Source organism: Trachurus trachurus (assembly GCF_905171665.1).
Source record: "Trachurus trachurus genome assembly, chromosome: 7".
NCBI classification, from domain to species: domain Eukaryota; kingdom Metazoa; phylum Chordata; class Actinopteri; order Carangiformes; family Carangidae; genus Trachurus; species Trachurus trachurus.
In genome coordinates this window covers 20753377-20776844 of record NC_139901.1, presented here as the reverse complement: position 1 = coordinate 20776844, position 23468 = coordinate 20753377, and the positions used below count along the sequence as shown (strand labels likewise).

Below are 23468 nucleotides of genomic sequence, written 5' to 3'. Positions count from 1 at the left end.
AGTCAGTCATGTCTTTACAAAAGGTTAGTCCTCACTTTCAAAATCATATTTGTTGTCAAACTGAAAATTATTTTTGAGCATGTTTTCTGCTTACTGCAGCTTCTTGGAGTTAAAAAACCAAAACAGTCTCTAAAACTGCAGATCCCACCAGTCATCGGGGGGGAGAAAGATGCCACACTCGAAAACATTCTCAGACAAGCCACACCAAATGCTTTACCGGGACTGTTTGTTTTCAAACAATATTTTTTAAATGCCTTTCAGGATGAAGACCAACTGGTTGGTTTTCCAAATGGACGTCTGGTTAATAGCTCCACCTACGTTAAAATGCAGCTCACAGCCTCCTCCCTGAGCTTTTTCTTATGGAGCCTCCAGTGGATGACACAGTGTCAAACAATGCTAGAAAACAGAAACTCCACTCTTCATGATGTAATACTGTTCAACAATTGAAGCAATGTGGCTCCACAACTGTTTTAAAAAAAGCTAAACATTGTAACCTTCATGAAGGTGTGAACTGTGAGAACGGTAGTCGATTGCAATAGTTTTGATGTCCATAACAATGAGAATGTCGTCTGTGTGTGCAATCAATGCATATCTGATTTTTCGATGATAATATGACGAAAGACTGGAAATTGATCATGAAAAACTATCTATGAAAGACAAGATGGTACTTTTCTCAGCTTGACAGAGAATACAAAGATTAAGTCAGTTACTATGATAACAAGCACAAGTCAACATTTTACACATTGTGAGTTTTACATGCACCTTTATAGGAAAATGAAATAGCTATGATGGCTTTAAATATCTTTTTGAAAGTCTTTTTCTATTGAATCCTAAATACTTGTATATATGTGTGTGATTATCAGTGATACATATACATATACAATTCAATGAGTTTAGTGAAAAATAATAATTCAGTGGATGGTTTCACATACCTAAAGAATAAATACTCAACTTCCCTTTGAGGCATTACATAAAGAAGCACGATTTGAAATGTACTTTTAGAGAGATAAAAAAGCATATGTTTAATAATTAATATATGAAATCAGCTTTCAATGTATACATTCCATGGAAACTATTCCTTTAATGCCCCTGGACAGTTTAGTGAATAGCATTTCGATAACCCCAGGCTGCATCTCTTAGACAGTGCGTAATCCTCTTTGGCCAATCTAATCAGAGAGACATATGCCGATTTAGCGTCGGACAGTGATGAGTGGTTTAGTAGCTTTGGGGAAATGATCAGACGTAAGCGTGGACTAGATTATGTCCTCGCTCATCTCCAGGAGTGGGGCAGTAATCACTATTTAGGGTTTAATGTCACGACCTGCTCTATATTTGATCCCAACTTTGACCAGTCAAGAGTCGTGTAATGCAGTGCCAGCTCGCATGAAGCAGAGGCCACGTTGTTTCTGTTAGATAGTGAGTATGATGGGGAGGAAGACATCACGTGTGTGGGAAAGGGAGTCGCCTTAAAATGCACACATGAATGCACATAATATATATACACACATCTGAAGCTCCTTATTCTCCCATTCGTCTCACACACAGAGCCATCCAGCCCTTGTGTGCCAATGCGCTACGACAGAGCTGCCACCTCCTCCTGCCAGCTGCCCCCCACACTCCACCCCACCCCACCCCAACCCTCACTCCCCCCTCACCCGGGAAATTTCCTTACAACCTAGGAGGCACACAGTAATGGCTGCATTAGACAGAACAAGAGATGAAGGAGGACGAGGGAAGGGGAGGGAGAAGGGTGAATTGAGGAATGGGTGAATGAGTGCACACACAAGATCCTTTTTGACCTCTGGGGTGACTCCCAACCCAGGGAGTCGAGTTATGGAGTCAGTGATGTGTGTAACCTCCCTGTGTCTCTGAGGAACCACACACATACACATACACACACACACACACACACCCACTCACACAGGAATGGAGTCACTGAGACATCCATCTATCAAATTAATAACCCTTAAAGAATAAAGCACATACTCCCAATGTGAATGTGTACAGTTACAGTATAAAGATTTAGGATGCAGAGTCCTTACAGTGTATATTCACATATCTGTTTAATTCAGTATTTTGTTAATCTACTTCCGTATATCTCTCTTATTAAGCAAGAGCAGTTTTCTTTTTTTGCAACTAACAGAAGCACAAGTGCACTAGCGGAACACACTCACACATGGTGATGATATCGCTGCGCACCACGCTGTAACCAAGCAACCAGCCTCTGCAGCACAGCTTTTTGGGATACCCCTGGGAAGTGTGCTGAGAATGTCAACACTGATGCGACTGCAGGGGGGGGAGCATCTACAAAGAGCAAATCCTTTACAAAAAACACACACTCACACACAAGCACATTCATTTTTTCCCCCTTTCTCTTTACTTAAATCTTCTCTGATTGGCTCTGGATGTTTTTCACCACTCAGCTGAGTGTGGCTCATGAGTCACCCTGGGAGAGAATGGTGTTTTTTGTTGGATTAGCATCTGTGCCTTGTGGATGCATGACTGATAACACTATTGTCATGGATAGCCTTTAAGTGGCTGAATTACCCAAATGCCTAAGCCAATGACTCATGTTGTGCATCATCAGTACTGAGTAAGACCGGCCAGAAAGGTGTCATTGTGGAAGAAACTCTCATCCGCACATGAACGTTTGACTCAGACTCGGAAGCCACGTACTGTACGCATCAGATTGCCTTCTCGGTGTTTTGTGTGTAAACAGGACATTAATAGCCGTGTCATTGTGTTGGTGCACTATCGTTGTCGAGTGTGACTGTGAGCGTTCCCTTGTGTACGAGTGCGTCACGGTCTGGTATTCTTCCCTGTGTCCTGTGGACCCCATGCATTAACGCACTGGCGGACATAAGCGAACGTTGCAGGAGTGGCGAGGCGCTGAGGCAGGATTTCCCCTCTCTGTCTTACTGGCTTCCTCTGCTCCTCTGGCACACATACAGAGATCCTTCCTCACCCCATCCTCTTCCTCCTCCTCCTCTCACTTTTCTTGTTGCCTCGTTTTCTGAGATTATCATTTTGCGTTCTTTCATTCCGTCTCATTTTCCCCTCACCCGTACCATCCAGTAGGCTTCTTTCATGGCGTCTGGTGTCCTGACATGCACCCTCTCTCTCTCCACCTTCTATTCTCAGTCGCACTCTCCTCTCGTCATTCATCTTATCGCTCCTCTGCCCGTTTCGCGCTCGTCTCAATCAATTGTGTAACTCTTTTTCTTCTCATTCTTGCAAACAAAAAGGCAAAACAAGAGGCACCAAGCGGGATTGAGTGACAACAGGGAGTGGGTGAGAGTGAGAACGCATGCCATCTGTTTAGTCAAAATGGGAACAGCTCCTCTTTAAGTTTAGTTACATTCAAAGCAGCAGTGATTTCCTCTTCTCTCACAGTACTTTTCCTTTCATCGCTGGAGACCCGGTGTAACCTTGTAAACATGCATATAATGCACCACAAAATGTGTGTGTGTGTGTGTGTGTGTCTTTCTGGCTACATGGGAGCTCTGTTGAAATACAGTAGCGAATCTGTTCCAAAGTGGTTAAAGATGCTAAGGCAAATATACACATGCAAAGCACTGAGACTCCCTGCCTCTTTCTGCCTGTCTGTCTCTCTCTCTCTCTCTCTCTCTCTTTCTAATTCACTCTACTCTGTGATTTCAATCTATCCATTCATCTCTATATCTCCGTCTACCTGTCTCTCTTACCTTTACTTACCTTTGCTTAAAAGTGCCTTTATGTGTGTCTGGAACTGTTTGCCCATCATCGTTGCAAATTTCCCCAAGGCTCCAGCCGCTGTGGTTAGGCCACAGGCGTGTTCACACACACACACACACACACACACACACACACACACACACACACACACACACACACACACACACACACACACACACACACACACACACACACAGACACACACCTCTGTAACTTACTGAATGTGTCTGTGTGTAGATTAATACTGAGCAGTGGCACTCATCACGCTCTGAAACTACCAGCTTCTCTGAAGTCAGGCCAGATTGCTCAGGTCAGCTGGACACCCTGCACAGACGGCATGCTGGGTGTGTGTATGTGTGTGTGTGTGTGTGGAGTAAAAGAGAGAGAGACTAAGCAGAAAGAGAGGGAGAGAATATATGTTTACATCAGCCGTATATTAAAGTGATTAGACCGTGGAGCCAGAGAGACGAGTACTGGAACAAACAAGTAACTGTGTGCTGCCAACACACACTTCACCTGTGTGTCTATGTGCTTTCAAGAGCACTGACGCGTTTCTTTGCCCCCCGTGCACCACACAGACCTGCCTTGTGCGCGGTCACTCTCATTTGACCAACCTTAATCCCTCATCAGGGAGGTATAAGAGCTGACGTACAGCACCTATTAGCCTTAAATTACATCCCTTGCCCCCCCACTGGCCTGCTACCAGCCCCCAGAGCCCCCATAACTGTCGCCGCGCAGCTCAGGCCTCGCTGTGGCATACAGTAACCACCTCAACATTGGCCCTTTTATTAAAGCTCACTGCTTCTAATTAATGACTTTAGTAGCCTTTACACAATAAAACAGCTAATGTTATGTCTGTGTTTTGGTCTGCTTCTCAGCTCCTGTATCAGACGCACTCATTCAAGGCCAGATGGATGTTAGCTTCTTGGCAAGTGAGCTGTGTGCGCACCTTAATGATTGTCGTTGTCAATTTTGAGTGCAATAGGCGCCAGTTTGGTTTCTGTTGAAAAATAAGTCGTTTTTAAAACTACCTCTCTAACACTGAGTGGGGGATGTGAGCAAACAGGACTTTGCCTGTTTGCTCTCCGGTTTAGAGTCAACCGATTTATGCAAATGGAACAGAAAATGGGCATTAGCCCAACAGGCTGCTTGTCTGACTACTACTCCCAACGGTTTGAGGCCTGATAACATCATAGCTGTAGGCGCTGCTGCCTGCGTACAAGGGAAAGTGAGGTGCACTAATGGTGCATATGCACTACTCCAGTTAAAACGGCAAGACCTGTATGCAGACAGGATGCATTAATACGTAAAAACAAATTGTACTGCAAACAGTTGTATTGATTGTTAAAGAGTTATTATGGGCTTAAAATTCATTTTATGCCCTGTCATGATGATTACCTCTAATGGAAATAAAAGCATACGAGAACTGAAGGTAGTGTATTTCAATGTCTCTGTTTATGTCTCTCTCTCTCTCTATATCGGATCTCCACCCAGCCCTTTACGTTAGGAAGAGTAACTGGAATTCTGTAAGAATTTAAAGTGGCGTAGACAGGTCGAACAGGGGTGATGATGGCGGTAAAACCAGTGGATGATAAAGGGAATGAGGAGGAAGAGGATGGAGAAGAGTTACTGTGTCTTGGGTTGATTTTAATGGGATGTCCAGAGCAATGAGATGACGTAGCTGAACGTGCCAGAGCTAACCGAGATCCCTGGATGGGAGCTGTGGCTTCTCTGGGCCTGTCTCATCAATGTGACACACTCTTAGAGACAGACACACACACACACACACACACACACACACACACACACACACATGCATGCATGAGGAGCATCGACAAAAATATAGACACATTCACACTCCCACACATTACACGCACGCTTGTTTTAAACCACTGAAATATCGTAATGGTTGTGCTGACTGATGGACTGAGATGGTGATGGATCCATACCCTGCTAAGTTAACGGCCTGCGCCTCTATATTAACTGGAGGTTGGGAGGGGGGGGGGGGGGGGGGGTCACAGTAGGAAGGAGGTTAGGAAGGAAGGAAGGAAGGAAATGAGAAAAGAGCAATGGAGATGAATGAAGAGGTAATATGAGTAAGGCTGAGGGGTTGTGTGGTGATCATTTGAGGTCTGTTGGCTACTAATTGAAGCATAATTAGTGACTGGCCGATCCCATTGTGTGTTAGGGACTGGTAAATGTGTGTCCTGTTCTCCTTTCCTAAGCTGATCCTGCAGTCACGGCTGGTTTTCAGATAATTTGAATCAGCTTAATCATGGGTGGGCCTCTTGTGTGATTAGGACTCATAAGAAATTCCGAATGTGAATGGATGAATAGAGCAGCTAATGTGATTATGAAAGATTGGATGTGTGCGTGTGTGTGCGTGCAGGGGGTCTTTATTTTGGCTGCAATATTTGGCATTCAGAATGATTTGAGTCACTCGCAGCTGAGCTTAATAAATACACTTTGTCTTCTTCTACTCTTTGTCTTTTTCTTTCTTTCTTTCTTTCTTTCTTTCTTTCTTTCTTTCTTTCTTTCTTTCTTTCTTTCTTTCTTTCTTTCTTTCTTTCTTTCTCAAAGAAGAGAGATAAGAATAAAGGGATTAACTGGTGAAGTGGACAAGGGGAGTAAAAAGAGGGATTAGAACCCCTGAAAAGGATGTGAGTAAAAGAAAGGATGGCTGTTAATGCAACACGGGAACAGGGAAGTGTTGAGTTTATACAAGATGCTGGTAATTTATCGCCGAGCCCTTATGTTCGCACTCACTGGTGTGTGCAGCATAACACAGCATCTGCGGAGTGTGTTTGAGAGAGAGGAAGAGACAGAGAGAGGGAGAGCGAGAGGGAGACGATTGGTGGGTGAGTCAGCCAGTGGGAGGAGAGCGAGTGAGAGACAACAAGAAAGAAGGAGGGAAGGGAAGAGGAGGAAGAAGGAGAAGGGAGGGTGAATGAGCCAGCGGGGGTAGAGTGAGCAAACCAGCGAGTGATAGAGGGAGGAGAGCGAGAGAGAGAGACAGAGAGAGAGAGAGAGAGGGGAGGGGGGATGTTGCTGCTGCTGCTGCTGCGACTCTTTCTCCTGTCAGTCGGCTGCTGCTTGCCTGGCAAGCAGGAGGGAATACAGAGCAAGCGTGCGGCAGTGGGGAGAGACTGAGGAAGAGGCTGGTCAACGCTGTACATTGTTCCAGCAGCGCTATTGTCATCTGTGTGACACAGGGAGCCGCTACACGCTGTGAGGGAGTGGATTTAGACGCTAGACTCCAGATCTGCAGATCCATGGATTACCAGCAGTGAGTAGGGGTGACTGCTACTGCCACTCTACTAACCCACTCGTCATTTTCAACAGAGAGGGGTGAACCCACAGTCTCACAGCGGGGAGTCTGGCTCAGTCTGGACCCAGTGGAGACAGTGAGGCAGAGAGGGAGAATAAACCAGACAGTCCTGGGCTTTTTACACCTTTCTTTCTCCCCATTCTCCCTCCATTTCTTTCAGTCTGCTAGTCTGTGTTTCAGAGTGTGTCACTGATGCTGTTGCTTGGCTCTCTGCAGGGGGGATGCTGGAGGCTAATGTGGCTAACATTAGCATGACGGCTAAGCCCAGAGAGCTGGACCTCAGGTCTGCTGCTGTCTCCTGCCAGGATACTTCGGCCCAGGCTATGGCCTCTAGGAAGCCCCCGTCCAAGCCCTCTGCTCTGCCCCAGGGACCTTCGCGTCCCTCTGGGTCAGAGCTCAAGGTCTACCGGCCGTCCTCCGGATCTGTCCCGATCCCGATCCCCAATCCATCCGGTCTCCGCAAGCAGCGATCACTTAGCAACTTGTGCGTGCTCACTGATGCTGAGAAGAAGCTGCACCTGTACCAATCTCCGCGGTGGAATGATGATGCCAGCCGGCCTGGCGCTGGCCCCAACAAAGCTGGGCAGACTAAAGTGGGGCAGGCTGGGGGTGGGAGACCACCTCTCTCTCGGACACTTTCAAAGTCAGAACAGTCTCTTTTCCAGGGAAAGCCCAAACCTCTCTGCTCCCCAACTGTGACTACTAATGCAGGGAAACCGAGTCGAATTCCTGCTCCTGGTAAACCACGGGGACCCTATGCTGAGGTCAAGCCCATCAGCAAGGCCTCGGAGGCAGGCCAGAGTGCAGACACAGACCCTGCTGGCCATCCAACCAAAGCTAACTCCAATGGAGCTGGGAGTCCTGGGACTAATGGCAAGAAACCAGGGGAGAAGGGCAAAACTGCAGCTCTGGCAACAGAGGAAAAGAAAGAGAGGAAAGGGGTAGAGGGGGAGGACAGTAAGGGCTTTCTGAAGGTGGACCCTGAGTTAGTAGTGACAGTTCTGGGAGACCTGGAGCAGTTGCTGTTCAGCCAAATGCTTGGTGAGTCCGCTATTTCTATCCCTATTTTGCATGTCAACATAGATGTTCAAGCATGACACCTAACATCACCGACGACGGGATATGTCACCAAGTTCACTTACTCATTGGCTCAGCGGACACTGAAACATGTAAACATCCTCGCCTCTCTTCGGCTCCGCTCTCCACACCCAAACTGTTCCCTCCAGCTCTGGCTCTAGCACCGGCATCAACAGTGAATTTTAAATGAGTCGAGTCTCTATTGCAGCACAGCATAATGTCAGTGTGTTTTTCTAAAGTGCTTTTTTTCACCACATGACGGTGAGAGCCCCTCACTCTGTAGCTCTGTCACATGTGCTTCGTTCATATGTGTGAAATCGATTTATTTTACATGTATTTTGCTCAGATGTGCGTCTCAGAGTGTGTATGTAGTGTACACCTGCTCTGTGAGCTCCCGCCAAGCAGCTGAAGTAAGCATTCCACAGGGCTGACATTGTTTTGTTGTGGATTCATGAGCTAGCGCAGGAGTGTTTTGTCCTAGTCTTATGACCCACTGCCACAGTGAGCTAGATATACTGTAGAATAACCAATCCAACACCTGTCTTTTATTTTCTCATCATTACATCATTGATCTCTTATTTTTCCTCTCAGATACACCTTTACGTTCACCACTATGTTGACATGTGAGCAAATTGTGAAACCGTAAGCGGCCCCACCACACGTGCATGTGTCTGTTTATGCAGCGGTTCAGAGGTTAAATTGCATCTTTCATATCAGCACTGCAGTCTTACCTCGGTCTTGGCCCACACCAAAAACCAGCCATTCGTTAATAAAGGCCGTGTGAGTGGGGACTAGTGGGGTGTGTGTTTTCGCTCGGTAAATAAAACGGCAGCATATTGAGCCAGGCTCTGGGTCACAGTGGGCCACATATTTAGCCTCGCACCACTCCCTCACCCCACCTCCCCTCCCCACCTCACCCCTTCCCTCCCTCCCTCCCTCCTCCCCGCTATTTCCATTGATCTCCGGGCCACTGACAGATGGTCACTATCCTCCCTCCCTGCCTCCCCACCTCCTCCCCCTGTTACCGGGGGCAACGTGTGGGAGGAGAGAGGGGAATCTGAGGGGGTGGTGGCATGGGCAGGTAGCTAGCGTGCTGCCATGCACACACATGCTTCCATCAACACACCCCGTGTCACACACATGGAAGTGTGTGTGTGTGGAGGGGGTGGATCTACTATACTAGGAAGTTTTAGCTATTGGGGTGTTAAGGTATATAGAATGCAGACTGAATCTGTGACTAATAGGTCAAGCTGGGGTCTGAAATCTACGCATCTCTGTACCTATCATCCATTATTCATCCCATACACACACACACACTCTGTGGGTCTGTATTCCTCCCTCCATCTATTGCTCATTCTCTTTCTACCCCTCCCTCTCAGCAGGGGCAGATAGCATCAGAGAGCAAGGGAGATGTTGAGAGAATAGTGTAGCAGGTCGATTATACAGTACAGTATCTAGCTTGATATGAGGAAATCATTTTCTGTCTATCACCGTCCCCTCTCTCTCTGTCTCAGTCCTCTCAAGTCATTTCCTCTTTTTCTCTTCACCAGCACCTCCTGCAACTCAGCCCCAGATCACAGCTTGTGTGACCTTGCTTTGAGTGTTTCCGTGCACTCTGCATGATATGTGTGTGTAAGTGTGTGTGTGTGTGTGTTGTGCATCTTTTGTGTGACCTTGTTCCAGCCCTCATTGTGATGTTGTTGGCCACACCAACGTCAGGCAGCCAGGTAGGGAGGCGGGAAAAACACACAGAACCAAAAGTAGAGGGTGTAAGAATTGAGATAAATGGAGGAGAAGTGAGAGGGCTGGCCTGCCGCCTGCATCCACACAGGGAGATAATAAGAGTGGGCAATCTTCCAAAAAAAGAAAGAAGAAAAAATCACTTCACACTCTTCACAATCCACATTCTGAATGCCATCTTTATCAGAGTGGTCTTCTGCATCATTTCCCACATTGCCCTCAGCTCTGAATGGCAACATATCCTAGTTAGACACAAGTTCACCTCTTCAGTCACCTCTTTCCATCATTTGCTGTTTACATCTCATCGGATACAAATGAATGGGGTTATACTCACCCAATGAAATACTCTCGGCATGTTCCTGTGGATGAATTGTTATCTCTAGTTGTCTATCTGAACCACTCCCACACTGGCACAGAGTCCTTTTTTTCTGGCACCTGCTCCTCATTCTCCATCCTGCAAGCACACGTCGAGATGTTTCTCTTTGATGTCATGCATGGCAGAGACCATATGATAGAGACACATGATATGATTTGGAGAATCAGCATTGCCATCTAGTCGGCAATCATTCTGTGAGCTCTGAGAGAAAGAGAATAACCCTGGAGTAAAATAAAGGTAATAGCTAGTATACTAAATTTCTATCTGGTATCTCTGATGACTAAATGTAGCTTTGGGTCAGTGCAGTTTACTGTACCAGAACCTGCCCAAGGTTTATCGCAGGAACCACAGCAGGTGTGTTGATTAGTTATGTGCATACCCTTGTGTATCTATGTGTGTGGTGTATATGTATGTGTGTGTTAGGGAAAGGTTAATTGTAACTTGCCCTGTAGCTCGCGGCTGTGGGCTCATCTTTTATCATATCTGCTTCTCCATTTCCGATGGGAGGCACAGCTAATTGGTTTCTGCTCGGCGTGCTCTGTCATAGGAAGATAGATTATGGATGTTCAATGGATCACTCCGAGTGATCCGCTCCTCCCTTTTCCCATACATAGTCCCACCTTCCCACATACATGAGAGCAATGCCAGTCCGTTCTGTGCGATATTACATGTATATATCATGATGAATTGACCTTAACTCACTCAGAGCCAGTTGTGTTGGGAGCTACATGTTAGCTACAGGGTGTAGAATATGTGCCTGTGTCTTGTGAATGTCATGTTGCATGACGGCTAGCTGCATGCATGGTGACACTGTCCTGTTTGACTACAGTAGCGGGCAAAGATAACTGAGATTGCTAAGGAGGACTAACCGGGATGTATAACCCAAGATCATAAGCTATGCACACCACATATGTTCAAACAGAAGAAAAGAAAAAAATCCTACTCGAGGTTACTTGAAGGTTAGGTCTATACATTTATCTTGTGAGGCGATTTAGGATTAGTTTCAGTATTATCTGTTTTCTTTAATCGGACATACATGTTTAACCACTGAGTGATGAGGAGCTTTTTCCTAATTCAATTTAGAGAATTACTTGACTTGTGTGTCCACAGGCAGCAGCTTTAGACGTTCAGCACTAATTCTCTTAAATGCATCATATATTATAATATGTTACCAGCTCTGGCATGCAAGAAGAAGAAGAGAATAATGAACTGTGAACCTGAATGGCACCTTGTAAAGCGTACGCTGCACAGGCGGCCATAGTATTCTAAAGCACTGAATCTCAGATGTCTGCCGCTAATGACACCTTACGGTCCCATCCAGCACCCATAATGAGGTGTGTGGGAGAGGGTAAAGCTCCCTAAAGCACTGGCCTTTCCCAGCATGGGGCACGGTTTACAGAGGATCCAAGTCTAAAGAAACTAGCAAGCATCCAGATTAGGCCTTGCATAAAGATAATGAGAAGATTCAGCCTCCATTCCACTAATCACGGATCTATCACCGTGGAAAGGGACTAAAAGACTAAAATGAATTACAGATTAAAGCCAAAAGGACATGTGTTTATATGGAGATTTGGGTATTTAGGGGAATTTTACTTTATGAAGGATCAGATAGAGAATATAGATTTAGGTTAGAAGATTGGAGATGATGTGTGGGTTTTTGGTTTGAGCTGAACTCACTCAAATTGGGGGACTGTGTGGCACGTGATGATGATGATGATGATGATGATGATGATGATGAAGGCTCAGCCGAAAAGAACCAGACGCAACCCGGTGACACATGAATGCTCATGCTAGCAGCCTCCACTCCCAGTGTGCTTGTTATTTTTGTGTGACATTGTATTGTGCGTTGGTTGTGTGGGCACAATTCTTGTGGCGAATGGTTCCTGCATCCTCATCAGCTGTCTGTGGAACAATACACTCCACAGAGGAATCGACAGAGCCTTTAAAAAAAACTGAAGAAACACTCACACACCAACAGGCAAACAAAGACACAAGCCTGTTCAAGAGAACTTAACAGCGCTGTAGGAAATAACAACAAAGCACCGCAGCTTTAAAGCTCACACACGCTCACACACGCACATTTAGTGTGTGTCACATCTCGTCACTGATTATCCACACCTATCTATCAGCTCTTGTGCGTTCATCCTCGTGGCCGTGGCGGCTTATTTCTCATGCTCCGACCCTGCATTGTGATCACAACAACGCTGAGTGTCTAATGTGATGCGGGTGTGTGGACAGAGCGCCCGGCTCTACCCCGAGCTCCGCTGACTGAAGGATTCAGGGCAGTCGTCCTCTCATCGAGGAGGTGGTGACAAGCCAAATAAACACAAACGCCCAAGGAAAGCGAGGAATAAAAGCATCCTTCCGATCCTCCCTCACTCCCTCTCTCGTCCTGTCTTCCTCTTCCTCCCTTTCAACTCTGATATGAGTTGACGGGTAGCAGTGTTCTGTCACCAGTCAGACGGCAGAGAGGATATTTCTGGTACAGCTCGATTCAGGAGGAGGACAGAGGCCATCTTTTTACTGTGACAGGGGTTTTTTGACCAGGGAGTTTTCATATAAACAGGAAGTGTTTGCACATAGGGATACATGGATGATTATGTGTTTTTCACTACGGTTGTGAGTGTATGTGTTTGTGCATGTGTGTGCGTGCATGCGTGTGTGTTTACAGAGCTTTATGGTCAGTCTCTTAGGACTTAATGCAGGAGCCATTGCATTAGTGCTGTCTGCTTCCTGCCATCCTCCTCTTAAATCGTATTACTACAACTCTGTGTTTTTGTCCCATCAGCTCATACACAGCACACACTGCTTATCACAAAAAAAAAAGTTATACTGTTATACCGTTCATGATATAGTCTGTTCATTTTCCAACCATCACTTTGACACTGGCAGGGCTCTATACGTTTTATTTCTGTGATGTTTGTATTGAAGTTTTAAGTGTTTATTGATGTCTCTTGAGCACTCGCCTACAACGAGTGTCACGGGAAAATTACCATTAAATTGCTACAGGATGAAACAGCCAAGTGAGTACTTACCTCAGATATGCTGACGAAAATAGAGAAGATGGATGAGGACATTGTATGATACTGGTCATAAACATCCTATCCAGGCCTGAAAATACTTTAATGCCTTTTCCATATACATAACACTACATTTATGGGACTATAAGTCTTTCAATCCCACTGCTATTCAGTTTCTCTTTTTGTTTCATATATTTTCTCACCAATCTTACCAGAAGATAACATCAATGTTGTGTATACACAATAAGAAAACTAGGATATGATGTAATATAGTTTCTTACTTTCATGTCATTGCATTTGTGAGGGGAGTAGATGAGACAAAGAGAGAGTTATGTAGGCCGTCTTGTGATAAGGAATACTTGGTATTCATCCATTTCTGTTTTATTTGTGTTTTCTTCTGAAGTGTCTCAGATAAAAGTGCTCATTGTTACTGATGCAGTTGCCTGCATGTTTGAGATGTTCTGTAACGCAAGGAAACGTCATCAGTCACGCACTCACTCACATAGGCTACTGTATACGTCTGACTGGGTCTTATGACAGTATCGGGGTCAGCCCCACACCAGTGAAGGCTGCAGCTGAAGGAATGGCTTTTGATATAACACCTCCTCTGAACCCATTGGTTGAACTATAAATATGCAGTTGTGTAGTTTTGATCACAAGTTGATGACATTGGCCGTCACCTATTTCATGGTAAAATTTGTTTTTTTTACTGCAGAGCTTGAGGGTTTGGGTTTGGGGAGAAGGACAATCCTTTGGGGGTTGATGGAGATTTTTTCATTCAATCATGAAGGTAGCTATGCTTTGAATATTCCTGGTTTTAGTGGGCTCACTATTCTTTATGACAATACTATATGTAGAGGATTCAGTGAAGTACTTTAATATGTCACAATATCAGGTTGTTGTATCAATAAACAGCTTTTTATTTGAGTTTCCAGATGTGTCATAAGGATAAAGTATATTATTATATAAACAGATATATAAGTAGATTGTAGATCGTAAACTGAATATGTTTGGTGTTTGGTGTGTTAGTCAGACAAAACAAGACATTTGAAGGTGTCACCATTTTGACGTTTATGATTTTTCACCGTCTTTTCACATTTTATGAGCCAGAAAATGATTGACACACGTCATGTTTCTCACGAAATAGTGACTCAGATAGATTTCCAAAATCATTTTGAAGACGTGTCTGTGCGACTGTTAAATTCTGCCCATGTGCGTCACTCTGCCGCCTTTTCCAACATTTCAGTGAAGACTCTTGCTTACTGGCTCGCTGTCATCTGACTGTCGTACCGTCTCTCCCACAGCGGGCAGACTGTCTGACATGTGAGAGCGGAGCTGCAGCTGGGTTTAAGCACATCATAAAACACAGTTCCACAGGAAACAAGTCTCTCGAACAAAAATAAACCCAAGCATTGCCACACATTGTGGTCTGCCTTGGCTCGTTGCTGGGTTTATTTAGTATGCGTGTAAGTGTGTGGCTGTGCGCTTGCATGGATGTGTGTGTGTTACACGTTCAGTATTTAGATTTATTCAGATTTAGATCCAAGCAGAAGGTTTTCAAGTGTGTACGCACAGGAATCACAAGAGCTACAACTGAAACATCTGACATTTCAGAATGTCACACACACACACACACACACACACACACACACACACACACACACACACACACACACACACACACACACACACACACACACACACACACACACACACTCATTCCTCGAAGTCTAATCAGAAAGGCTAGAGGTGAGATGTACTTTTGATATTACCTTGTTGAGGTCTCGACCTCCTTCACTGAGACAGTAAACTTCTCTCAAGTCACTTAATGCTTCCTCATCTTCCTCCTTAAGCGGATAGCGCTCTGACCTCTAAGCAGATAGCAGGGCTGTGGTTAAGGAGATATGCCGGGTGTGTTTATGTGTGTATGTTTGTTTGTGTGTGGGTGAGAGCCAGGTTTAGTGAGGAAAGGAGATCTGGGCTGAGAGGATAAGAGAGTAAAGATAGAAGATTTAAATTTTGTCCCAAAAGCATCCTTCCAATCCTCCCTCACTCCCTCTCTCGCCCCGCCCGGTCTTCCTCTTCCTCCCTTTCAACTCCGATATGAGATCCATGATTTTAGTTTTGTCCCAAATGCTTCTGGATCTGTTTGTAATATTTTCACATGTCTGTACAGTAGCTGAGTTTCTAAGGAAGTCAAAGTGTTGCTCATCTTCTCTGTCACTGTTATGGAATCGCATCTTGTATCAGGGTTTTTCCACTCTTTAATGGATTTCACCATCAGCTGCTCGGAACCGTTACTATCTCTCTATTTCTTTTCGCCTCATTGCACATGTACATCGATACGCTAATCTGACAGAACTGCTGCATCATATGTAGCTTTTTGAACCAACAACTGCTCAAACTTGTTGTACACAGATGCAATATTTTTTGCTCTGATATGCTCATTAAGCATTCAAGTCACACATCAGATACAATCTGCAAGGGCTCTAATATCCTGTTGCAACATCCTGGTGAAGCAGATGAACTGTGTGTGTGTGTGTGTGTGTGTGTGTGTGTGTGTGTGTGTGTGTGTGTGTGTGTGTGTGTGTGTGTGTGTGTGTGTGTGTGTGTGTGTGTGTGTGTGTGTGTGTGTGTGTGTGTGTGTGTGTGTGTGTGTGTGTGTGTGCGCACAAAAGTGGGTGGATGCACATTTGGGTGCATTAGCGTGTGTTTGTCCGCGTTGTCCAGATGTGCAGGAACGGCTGTATGTTGTAATGCTTCCTGTTTTGCAAAAATCTGTCTGAGGGCTCAGCAAAAACAGAAACAGAAAAGACAAGGAATGAGAGTGTCCGACTGGTCACGTCAGACAAAATGAGAGGTAATGAACCGTCTAGGTGGCGAGTTCATAGACATATAGACTGTAAATAAAAAGCTGAAAAACAATAACAAAAACCACAGAGGTTTAACCAGCATCCTGTTTGTGCGATTGTTTACATCGCTTGTCGGGAATGCTCTAATGATTGCCTTTGCAGTAGACAAACAGCCACTTCGGAAGTGTAGGACTATTTTAAAGACTTAACACGCGATGCTCTGGGTACAAATGTTTTACAGTGCAGCATCAGTGATGCTCAACCCCACCCATCCATCATGTGATAAGAGTACTGTAGCCCGAGGAAGGGGGTTACGGTGACACTAATGTATCTGCACATACGTGGACAGGACGGGGACAAATGAACTCCGGGGGGAAGGAAAGAAAGAATAGAAACAGGAGCCATTACTCAAACCTTCATTCGTATTCCGCAAAAACTGAAGCTGCTGCCAGTGAACACACACCTTCATGTGTGGGAAGATACATGAATACACATATAGCCACCACAGGACCGCACTATCAAATAAGGATGAGATATTACTGCACATATAACACACACACAACTGCAGACTCCTCCTGTAAGGACAGAGCCATTAAGTGAATCTTTGGGGAGTTTGTTTCTTTCTAATGGAGAGCAGAGCCAAGTGAACCAAGAGAGGAAGCCAAGGGGACAGCACTTTCTCCTATTTTTTTCCACTCACTCTGTCTGTCACATTTTTGTATTTTTATTATTGTCCAAAGATAGATACCAAAACTAGAAGTGCATTCATCAACCAGGAAAGTATTACTTGCATATCCAATGTCTGATATCTTCAACATCTCTCATCGTTGTCTATTAAAAACACATAAATGAGTCACACTTGCGCTGGCACATGTTATGAATCAGCATAGGTACAGTAGTTTATTTTGAGTCAGTGCTTTATTTTACTTTTAGGTTTTATTCATCTGTAGCAGAAACTAGCCCCAGTCGGCATTTTTGTAATCAAAGAAAATATTTGAGGCATTTTTAAGGATTTGCATCTTCACTACGCAGGAGAGAAAGTGCAGAGCCAGATTAATACAGTGTTGGGTTTAATCTTCTCATGTGTTTTCTTTGCCATAGAAAAAACCTTTAAAAATGTGGGGTTTTTGTTAGACTGCAAAATGCCACAAAAATTCCCATCAGACAACTCTGAGTATTAAAAGTTTCTGTCATGTATTTCACCATCCTTCTTGAGCGCTGTGTGAACTTCTGCCTTTTTGCTGTCTGCTTTCCCAAGGATTCAAACACAAGCTGCTTAACTTTGCTGCTAATTCAAAGGCCAGCAAATCTGTTGAAAGGACTTGTGACCACACCAAACCCACATTAAGAGGGAACGGCCAGTGCTTCTCTTTATAGCTATTGTACATTTTACGCAGTCTTGCCATCTTTGATCTTGTTGTGGTGTAGTAAGCAGAATATGACAAACTAAAATACCCTCTTGCTTTCCTGCTTCACACCCACTTTACACAACTTGCCATTTCTTTGACCTCAGCCTCGGTTCTGCCCCTCTGTCGGTTTGTTTTGTCTGTTCTGATTGACTTAGGATGGACTTAGGTCGTCCTGCACATGCCGTCCATGCGCGCACTTAGAATAACACTCTCACTCTTAACTTGCTGACTCTCTTTTTCGAGAGTCTGAGTGGGCCATTATGAAAGGCTTCTCAGCTGGTTTCGCAGTCTCTTCAGAGCTGGAGTGTGTGTTCACGAGTGTATCGAGAAGAGGCAGGTGGAGCTTCCGTCTCAACGCGCACAGGCACATGCACATGCAAACAGATACACACTCGATTTAAACCAGATGAGTGTGTAATTCATCTGTACCCCCAGAGAGCTGCCAGTGCTGACAGGGATATTTGCATCCCTAATTTCCCCAGCATCCCTGTTACACCCCCTCCCCGTGCCAGCTGGGACAACCAGGGCCAGGGCAGAGACGGGACAGGAAGTCTTTTACAGACATGTACTCACACACACACACACACACTGAGACACATGCACAATCATGCAGACCGTATCTAATCAATTTGACGCCAATGTTAAACAAAGCTCCATTTAGCATCATTAAAACCACCCAATTAAAGCCTGCATGTGTCTGACTGTGTCTGCATGTGTTTGCATGTTGCATGAGCTCTTTGTTCCTGCTAGACACTCTGAGCAATTCTGAGCATTTTAAAGCTGAAAAGTGTTTCCACAGCTTGAATGTCCACATAGCACTCTAGTACCTTTCATGTGAGCACCTTCTGCTGAGCAAAGTTCTATTTTTGTGTATATTTTTTTTGTTACGAAACACTTGCAGCATGTGAATGTGTGCGCCTGTGTATGTCAGAGTGAGCAGCAGAAGGTTGGATCATAGTAACTTCATCATCTCTCCACCAAGCTCCCTGTCCCCAGGGCTGCCTAATCAATTGTCTGTGTGGCCATTCTCTTTGGGAGAAATCAATTGAGCTTTATAAATCTGCTCTGCGATTTTGGTGTGTGTGTGTGTGCACATGTGTGAGTGCACGTACGCATATAAATATGTGTGTATGTGAATGAACAGTGTTTAGTCTGCAGCTGTTGTTGAGATTGACACCTCTTGCAGCTCATGATTTGCCGTCCCGCTCATTAGAGTGGTCTCTCCCCCCTTCACCTCAGTAGCCAGCTGGACTGATTCATAGGAGGGGTGGTTGTGAATGGAGTGGGTGCATGTTGAGTGTGTGTGTGTGTGTGTGTGTGTGTGTGTGTGTGTGTGTTGTCAGGGTCATTTGTGCTTGTTTTTGTTCAGGATAAAGAATATGTTGTTCTGAATATTGCCATTGCCATTTTCTCTTTTTTTGAAAGGGAATTTTTATAAAAAAAATGTTTAACAAAAACAAAAAAAATGATTTTGATCAATTTGATTGTTTCAAGAAATCTGGTGAGAATTTATAAATTGAAAATTATGAACCCAAGCTGTAGTGTGTTTGATGGATTAGATGGATGGAGAATAACTGAAACTACCCTGACTTCATCTTTTGGTCTCACCCTGTCCCTCATTTATAGTAAATCTCTTTCTGTGCTCATTGGGAGTCAGCTGGCAGAGTTCTAATGGTCTATTGAACTGAACCTCTAGGGTGAATAGACTCTCCCATATCTTAGCACCGTAACTCTTTCATCACCATCCCCCCATCACACATAAATACACACCAGAGAGCAGGAGGGTTGAGAGAGGGCAGAGGTCAAGGTCATGTGATGTGTGTGATTAAGGTGTGTTGGTTAGCACACTGTCTAAACGTGTTAGTTTATGTGTAGATGTTTCTTGGGCCTGTTTGAGATCTTAGTCATAGCTCCATCCCCATGCTGTGAGTGATTTTGCAGCCTTGAAATTTCTGTTAGTGGGAGCAGTTTGACATATTTTTAATTAATTAAAACTGTAAATTGAAAGTAACCAAATTATATGAGCATGAATATTGTGTCTACAGTGTATCACTCAGTCGTTAAAATGATCTTGTTTTTTTTTGGTGGCTCAAATGTTTTTAAGACGATTTAGAAAATCTCATTGTCTTTTTATTGCATCCCAGTCGTCCAATCCCCTGGGGGAGCAGTCTGAAGACACACACACAGACACGTAGTGTATGTGCGTTTGAAACAGCAGTGAGGCTGCACGGCCCAGCATGGAGCTATGTAGCCAAATCTGAGCAGATTATAGTGTATTAGGAAGGGGTGAGACAAATGCCACAGTGTGTCCCCCGGTGGGTTTAAGTGACAAAGGTTTTAGCAGTCGAGGGGGCACAGGGGCAGAGTGCAGTGAGCGGGCACCGGGACATTTTGACTGAGTGTGTGGGTAGACACTAGACAGGAGGGAAAGAGACATCCAGACAGACGGAGAAGTGATGTGACCTGCATGGTCTTGAAGGACTACTCTGTGGCTTTGCCAGTCTGACTGCCATCATATTTAATTAATTTTGCTTCACTGCCATCTGGAAAAAAACACCAGTGTTCATACTATTTGTATTACTCTGTCATGTATTTCCTCCGGTTTCACCATTTTGTTCCCCTGTTGTAGATTTATATTTCTGGCTTTGTTTTGAACATATAATCCCAGATTTTGGCCACTGACTGCACGGACTGAACATTATATTATTACCATAATATGACATGATTATCAGCCTGCGTAGTCTGTTTTGAGCATTTAGAAAACACCCATGAGTTCATCATTTAGTAGTTCATCCTTTATTGTTTCATATCTATTCAGGTATAATTCAAAATAACTCGCTTTATTTGTGTATTTAAGTGTGCATGTATCCTAAATATATGTCAATGTTAGAACAGGTAGGCTGTGTTTTTTTATTATCTTTTTATGTAACATGGCACTTAATCTCTAAAAATATCCTCTGTGTGTGTGTCTGACTGTCTGTGTGTATTGTACGTACACCCCCCTGCAGACCCGGAGTCCCAGAGGAAGAGAACCGTGCAAAATGTTCTGGACCTTCGACAGAACCTGGAGGAGACCATGACCAGCCTAAGAGGGGTGCAGCTTAGCCACAGGTCAGCCACACATACAGCCGTCACACACACACACACACACGCGCATAAACAAACAAGACGACATCAGTCTAAACAAAAGCCAAGAAAAGGCAAACAAAACAAATAAGCCAGGAATGAGAAGAGAAAAAAGCAAAGATCAGCAGTTGAGATGGGCAGATTCTTATTGACACGGCTAACAGTGTGTGGGGGTGTGGTGGTTAACTGCCTGTTTGTCTGTCTCTGATCAATATCAGTATTCCTGACGGACCGGTAGCCCTTCGTCTGTCATTTTCTGCCTGCTCGACTCTCCCTCTGCGCCGGTTAATACGGAACTGAAGCAGGATTAGCTCAAAGCTGACTTCAAAGCCGGCCCTGCCAATGCACACTCACGACTCACATTCACACACACAACAAGACATGCAATAACGCTCTGATTAATTGCATGTGAGCGTGTGTGCATGTGCGTGCTCTCCCTCCCTTTGCTTCCTGTCTGTCATTGACTGATTTCGGTTGCGTCCAGCCCCATCTTCGTATTTTGTCCTTGAGAGCTTCCTCTCCCGTCTGCCTGTCCATGCGTCTCCTGCCTTGTGTCCTCCCTCTGTCCCTCAGTGGGAGCTCCCTACATGAAGAGCAAATTTAGCAGATGGTTCCCCACTAAAATTCATTTCCTTCGCCATTCATACTTTTACCTTACCGTAATAACCTTGAATCACTTCCTGCTGTCCCAAAGGACATCTTCTGTTTTTGAAGCCCACAGGCTGTCCGCGGAAGTTTCCTGTACAAACAAGATGTCATATTTCCTGTGAAAAACGAGTGTTTAGAGTGGGAAATTTGCATGAATTAAACAAATGGACTGGTGAGCGAGCAAACTGTTTTGTCTCCACATATTTTCACTGGTACAGTATACTCTGCATGTGTCACAAGCAGCAACCCTGTGAAAATCCAATCCAACAAGATGGGTAGCAGCCTCACTTTCATCCTCACTCCGCCTCCCTCCCACTTGTTTTATGTCAGCGGTTAAGCGTTTTTTCTTTTTGAAAATGTCTCTATTGACAGTTTTTGTGAAGATGTTTCTGTATCTTGAAGACAAGATTAATGTTAATGCAGCAAGCGAATGCACATACTGTCACACAGCTTGAGAGCCAGCAACTTTTAATATGCTAATACTCATCATTCTCAGCCCGGGCGCTAAGCAGGGTTGTGCTGTGCTGCTTTAGCACAGGGGATGTGTGTGATTCTGTTGTTACTGAGTCAGAGGAAAGTGACGAAGCTCAAAACATAAAGACATGAGAATATGAATAAAAATAAACTAAAAATAAAAAAATTTCAAAGCATACACGCACACAGAGTCAACTAGATGCCAACTAATCCCAGATCCCTCTTAAAATCGGTAGAAGGCTTTTTCAGAGGGGGGCTCTATGAGAGAAGAGGATGGTGGATGGGGAGAGTAGGATAGAGGAAGAATATCCTCATATTCAGAAAAAACAGAGGAAATCAAAGACGGACATTCACTTCCTGTCTGTCAAAACTGTCCCTGTCATTTGCAGCTCTGTAGGGGAGCTCTCTGCTGTGAATGTATTTTAATCTGACAACATGTCCTGTTTTTCATCCCATAGCTGTGTGGAGGGAACCATGTGCTACGACAGTGATGAAGCTGCTGCCTTCTCTGTTTCCAGCCTTTCAAATCGCTCCTCTCCGTTGTCATGGCGCCAGGGTCAAGCCAGTCCCCGTCTACAGGCTGGCGACGCCCCCTCTACAGGTAACACCCAGACAGACATTCCCCTCCGGATCAACCACACCTCTCGCATCCAGCTCATCGAAGCCCTGGATGACTCCGATCCGTCCTTGCTGAAGGCAGATTACCTCAGCGACAGCGACCTCGGCGGGAAGAGCCCGAACGAAGATGACGAAGATGATGACGATGATGATGATATTGATGATCTGGGGAATGGGTACGTTCTGCTGCTTTTTATCTTCAGATGAAGTGTTTTCACCCTTTTCTCATTAACATCAACGGCAGTAAGAACATTTCCTGTCCACATGATGCTGCAGCTTACATGCTTGTAAGGTGAATCCTGCCACCTGCCAACTGTTACCCCACAGCTGCAGTCCAGCTTACAGTTGGTGATTTACCCGTACAACAAAAGCCTCGATCAGCCCCTCTGTAATGCATCACAAGCCCCCCTCATAGTGTCTGCTGTAACACTGGCAGCTGTAGCCCCCCTGATGCAGCTGGCTCTGCCACAGTCGGAAAACCGCCCTCTGGCAGAGTCCGGGAATGATGTCACCATCATCAAGCCCCCTCGCAGAGATCATCCTGTCATATTCAGCTGTGAACCCGCTGGCTTTGCCAGCAGGCCTCCATGTGGAGGACCCCTCGCAGCGTTGGCTCACCAGAGCCCCCTGGCAGAGCTAAGAGGCAGATGTCTTTGGAAAATGGGGAACTCATTCTGTCTCGCCAATATAGGACCAGTCAGAGTTGTCAAGGTCAGAGTTTTGTTTTAAAGTAGCCATGGTTTCCTTGGATCAAATCTGAGATCACACCAGAAAACAAAACAAGGGCTGTAGCAGAGTTGTTGCCGTGGTTGTGGTGTTTGTCTTTGAAACTGTTCTCCCTGCTATGATTGATACATCTTAGTCGGGGAGCCACAGGCTCAAAAGCTCAAGGAAATGGGTTGAACCTGACATCGTCCGTTATACTTTTTATTCGTGTTTTTTCTGTTAACTTTGACACTAAGGAACAATAATTGAGGGGTCTGCTCTGCCGGAAATATCGCGAAAAAAAATTGTGGCCATTTCACTGTATGCACCCTTTATTTTTCGACAGGAAATTGTAAAAAATGATTTTTTTCTTCAAATCCT

General features: G+C 44.9%; 1 protein-coding gene across 2 annotated transcripts in view; it reads left to right on the top strand.

The window, feature by feature from the left end:
• Positions 1 to 23468, top strand: part of nav1a (neuron navigator 1a) — a 90124-nt gene that overhangs the window by 9054 nt on the left and 57602 nt on the right. For both annotated transcript variants that reach the window (XM_083976124.1, XM_083976123.1), the window contains exons 4-6: positions 7259 to 8083; positions 20525 to 20627; positions 22223 to 22558. In XM_083976124.1, coding sequence (XP_083832250.1) covers positions 7259 to 8083; positions 20525 to 20627; positions 22223 to 22558 — 1264 coding nt within the window. The remainder of the gene's footprint in view (positions 1 to 7258; positions 8084 to 20524; positions 20628 to 22222; positions 22559 to 23468) is intronic.